We start from the raw sequence: 4,518 nt of genomic DNA, 5'->3' as shown, positions 1-4,518 counted from the left end.
CTTTCCATATTTGAATATTCCAACACTGGCCTCTACATGTTCCTTCACAACTGAAGGAATAGTCACATGCTTGCACTGTGGCTTGACGACAGGTACCCTATCTACATTAGAGTCATGATGTGCTCCTGGCCTCTAAAATGATGACCCCCCACCTCTACTTTGGGAGTCTAATATATCAAAATAATTGGGGATCCCCCCAAGGACAAACTCAAAATATAATTTCTTCAAAAAATACATGGGGACCTCATGATTGTGTCAAGGAGGGGCATAAAAAACCATCCACCATCTATCCCAAAAATTATTTCTTATAGCATCATGTATGCACCAATGGATGGGGAACCATTTAGTACCCTCTCTAACAATATTTTGCTCATCGAGTTTTCTAAATAATGCACATATTCTACCTTTTGGTATTTCTTTTTTTCTAACATCTTCATATGACAATTTATTTGCATAAAACCTTTTTTGTTCATCCCTCTTAACTTGCCAAATATCTAACTCACCACTAACTGAGGCTATCTAGGTCTTAATGGATTCAAGGAATAATGCTAATTGAGCCCTCATTGGATTGGTTTGTCCAGATTCTTTCAACCAAGCAATGAGTCCTTCTAATTTAGTTTTGCCTCTCTCTCTCTATTTCATTTATTATATTTTCTTGTGTTCCTCGTGGAGGTCTTGCAATTTGTTCAGGTTGTGGAATTTGTTGTTCTTCTTGAGGAGGGTTTTGTTTTTGAGGTTCTTGAGGGTTTTATGGATTTTCCAGTTGATTATGGACATTTCTTGATAAAAAATCAATTGAAATTATAATAAATAAACAAATCTAAATAAAAATTGTAAAAACCCTACAAAACAATATGAAAAACATATCAAACAATGCAAAGTTAAGTTTAGATCACATATAGTCTCGGTGTGGGTGTGCTTGTGATCTAAAATTTTGCTGGTGAGGAGGCATATTGGCAAGACAACAAAAATCTGTAAAATAATATACTATATGAATTTTATATAAAATTCAATATGGTCTCTTTTAGATCCCTAGAATGCTTACAAATATTTAATTAAGTTTTTTTAAGAATATTGAAAGAATTTCATAATGTTCCATTTAATAAACCAGTTATAAAATAGATATGCAAGACATCTTTAAATATGTAATGAACATAATTTATTTTTTCTTTTTTTATTAAAGAAGAAGATTAATAAATTTTGAAGATAGAAAGAAGACTTAACTTTATCTTTTGGATATACTTTGAAAGCTATGATACAATTATCATTTGTATCATTAGCTCTTTCAATGTATTATTTCTTTTACATATTATTATATTATGCACCTCTCTGTGTTCTTGTTGTAGTGATTAACAGCATTTGGAGACTACCTTTTATTGATCCTTTTGGTGGTTTCATACCATAATATGTTTAACATTTCTAGTTTTCATAGATTTATTTTCTTTTATGTTTTCGCTTTTGACTGTCGGGCAAGGAAGTAATGGCTTGTCTTTGTATTTTTTGGGTTTAGACTATTCTTGCTTTAATTTATGTTAGCAAGCAAATGTATGTAATTTATCCTTTCGTTCTCTTATGCTTGGATTGGGTAGACATTATTAGACTTAGTTGCTACATTTAAAAAGAGACATTTTGGTATTAATGATGGTTATAAGTACTTAGAGGAATCTGTGAGTTTTGGTTCTCTTCTCAATTTTCTTTGTGAAGGATATTTATAATGGTTTCACCTTCTTGTTTATTTAATTCATTAGGTGTAAATTTATGATCTTTACAACATTGGTAATTTAACATTAACAAAAAAGGAAAACAGATCCCCTCGAATTCAAGGATGGATGTTTCATTCCTTTCAGTTCTATCCTGTACTCTAACCTATTGATTGATAAAGATGAGTAGGAGGAATGCGAGTTCGGCATGGGAAGAATTACTACAATCAGGTGGTTTTCGTCTCTAGAGTTGGCAAAGCACAACAATGTATTAATAATTGTGACACAATCATTGAATCCTATTAGGGGTATGCCCCTATGCATGATGTAAATTAATTTTTATTGATATCTGGTGATTTAACTGGGATATGCCCCTTTTAAGATGTAATAATATAAGACGTCTATCTTAGGCTAGACTAGAGGTTTTCTTCTCAGTTCTGTCCTACCAGTGCTCATTTAAATGGAGTAAAGCTATTGTAATTATTTATTAAATTAATAAAATTAATCGAGGCCTTGGCCATTTGCCGATTTAAAAAAAAAGAACTTTATCTTTCGGATATGTTCACCTTTAAGTTGTATCATGATGACACTACATCACTTTTGGACCAACTATTTTATCCACCATTTAAAAAATATTATGTTGAATATTAAAATTATTATCATGTAATTGTTGAATATATAATATATTAGTATTAAGTGTATTAGAAAAAGTATATTTTATAAAATAAAAAAATGAAAAAGACAACTATAAATAATCAAGTTATTAAAAAAGTGTGTAGAATCCCCTTTTTCAAGATATTGGATTGAAGGAATAACATTATGTTCTCATACATGGTTGCCACTTAAGGGTAGTGCTCCTAAAAAGAATGATCACATCTTTATCACCTATAAAAGATTATATTCTTCAAATTTTTAAAGCTTTAGAAAACTAATAAAATTAGTTACATTTACTTGTAATACTTTTGCTCAAGTGTGGATGTAGATGTGAAAATTGTTTAATAGTTTCAAATGTATTGAAAAGATATAATATTAAAGCATCCACAAATAGAGAAATGGTATCATAGTTTCAAGAGCATAAAATAATTATTTTTCAGGCTATACGTATATAAATTGATCTAAAGTCTATAATTTTAAGTGTCATTATTTGCATTCCATTCAAAACATATTAGTGTTTTATTTAGTTATTTTTTAGAAATATTAAATTTAGTTCAAATTTTAATAGTTTTCCTTGTAAGTTATATTTAATTTATTGATTTCAGTTATAATTTTTTTTGAATAATATAGAAACATTATTTAGATGTTTTTTTAATGCCATTTGTATGAGGTAGTATCCTATTTTGAATCAAATGAGACCATTTTTCTATTTTTTATTCCATTTTTAAAATTCTATTTATAATTGTGTAATTTAGTATAGTTTCAATTAGGAGACTCCAACTTTACAGAAAAACTAATATAAACTTAATATTTTTTCTATTACTTTTTGCTACATTCTATGTTTTGAAAATACTTTTTCCCCCTAATATGAATAATATAAACTATATTTACTATTAACAATTATATTTATGTTATCATTTTAACAAGTAAAGTTTTCTATTGTTTTAACTATGCAAAAAGGTATAAGACATGGATGTGCATATAGGGATGAAGGTTGAAGTCTCTTTTGATGAGAATGGTTTTGAGGGTGCTTGGTTTGAAGCAGCTATCATAGGACATTTTCATAATACTACAAAAATCAAGTATTATGTTAGATATGAGTATTTCATAACTGATGAAGTGGCTCCAGAGCCCCTTGTGGAAGAGATCTTTCCTGAATATATGCATCCAATTCCACCTCAACTAGCATTGCCTTCAGATATAGAAGCTGAACTTCATGTCGAAGTACTAGAAAGTGACTATTGGTGGAGGGGAGTGATTGTTGATACATTTGAGTCACCTCTTAGGATGAAAGAGTTATATGAATTATATTTCCCTGATAGTCATACTCTACTACCATTTTTACACCCCCAACTACAACTAGCACAAGAATGGGTTGAAGGTCGATGGATTTCAGCACAATAATATTGAACAACTCACAATATTTTTGTATTGAGATTAACTACCTAATAGATAATTTTGAGTACTTTTTGTCTTTGAACTAAATACTACTATTTGAAGTATTCTTGAATTCCTCACTATTTCTTTTTCTACTGAAATCAAGTACGTTTGAAATCCATTCAACTACTTGTTAAATAATGTGCTTAACTTCAATTTTGTTTTCTATATTTAATTAGTAAATAAAAATTTTCTATTGGAAATTTAATTTGATTCTTCTATCATTTATTAAAATTATATTGTAAGTTTTTTAAAATTTTCTCAATTAGAAGGAACAAGACTTGAGAGTTTTCAAGAAGAAATGGCACATATCAAGTATATTTTGATTGATGAAATGAGCCTTATTGGTTAGAAAATATTGGAGAACATAGACTCTTGACTTTGACAAGCATTCCCTCAAAATGTAGAGATAAGATTTGGAGGTAAACGGCTTCACTATTCCTCATTAACAAGTGCACCATGTACAAAATATAGACTAATACGTTACTAAAATATAATTACAAATTATTCATTCTGACATAAATATTTTCATTCTTATATTTTAGGTGTATCTAGTATTTTGGTAGGAGATTTGGGCCAGCTTCCTCCTGTTAGTGATAGACCAGCATATGACATTAATAGAAGGGAAAAGTTGCTATGGTAGGAATTTAAGATTGTTGTTACTTTGGATAAGATATTCAGAAAAGATGGGGAAAATGATGATCAACAAAGATTTTGTCAACTTTTG

General features: G+C 29.3%; 1 protein-coding gene across 1 annotated transcript; it reads left to right on the top strand.

Annotated features, from left to right (window-relative positions):
* The first annotated feature begins 3,323 nt into the window (after positions 1-3,323).
* LOC149558113 (protein AGENET DOMAIN (AGD)-CONTAINING P1-like) lies at positions 3,324-3,758 on the top strand. The gene has a single exon (XM_089830655.1). The coding sequence runs from the start codon at positions 3,324-3,326 to the stop codon at positions 3,756-3,758; it is 435 nt and encodes a 144-aa protein (XP_089686781.1).
* Positions 3,759-4,518: the final 760 nt, after the last annotated feature.

Source organism: Cupressus sempervirens, chromosome 5 (assembly GCF_028749045.1).
Source record: "Cupressus sempervirens isolate cs-2001-9-10 chromosome 5, ASM2874904v1, whole genome shotgun sequence".
Classification (NCBI taxonomy): Eukaryota; Viridiplantae; Streptophyta; class Pinopsida; order Cupressales; family Cupressaceae; genus Cupressus; species Cupressus sempervirens.
The sequence above is the reverse complement of the archived record's forward strand: the minus strand, read 5'-3'. Positions and strand labels throughout refer to the sequence as shown.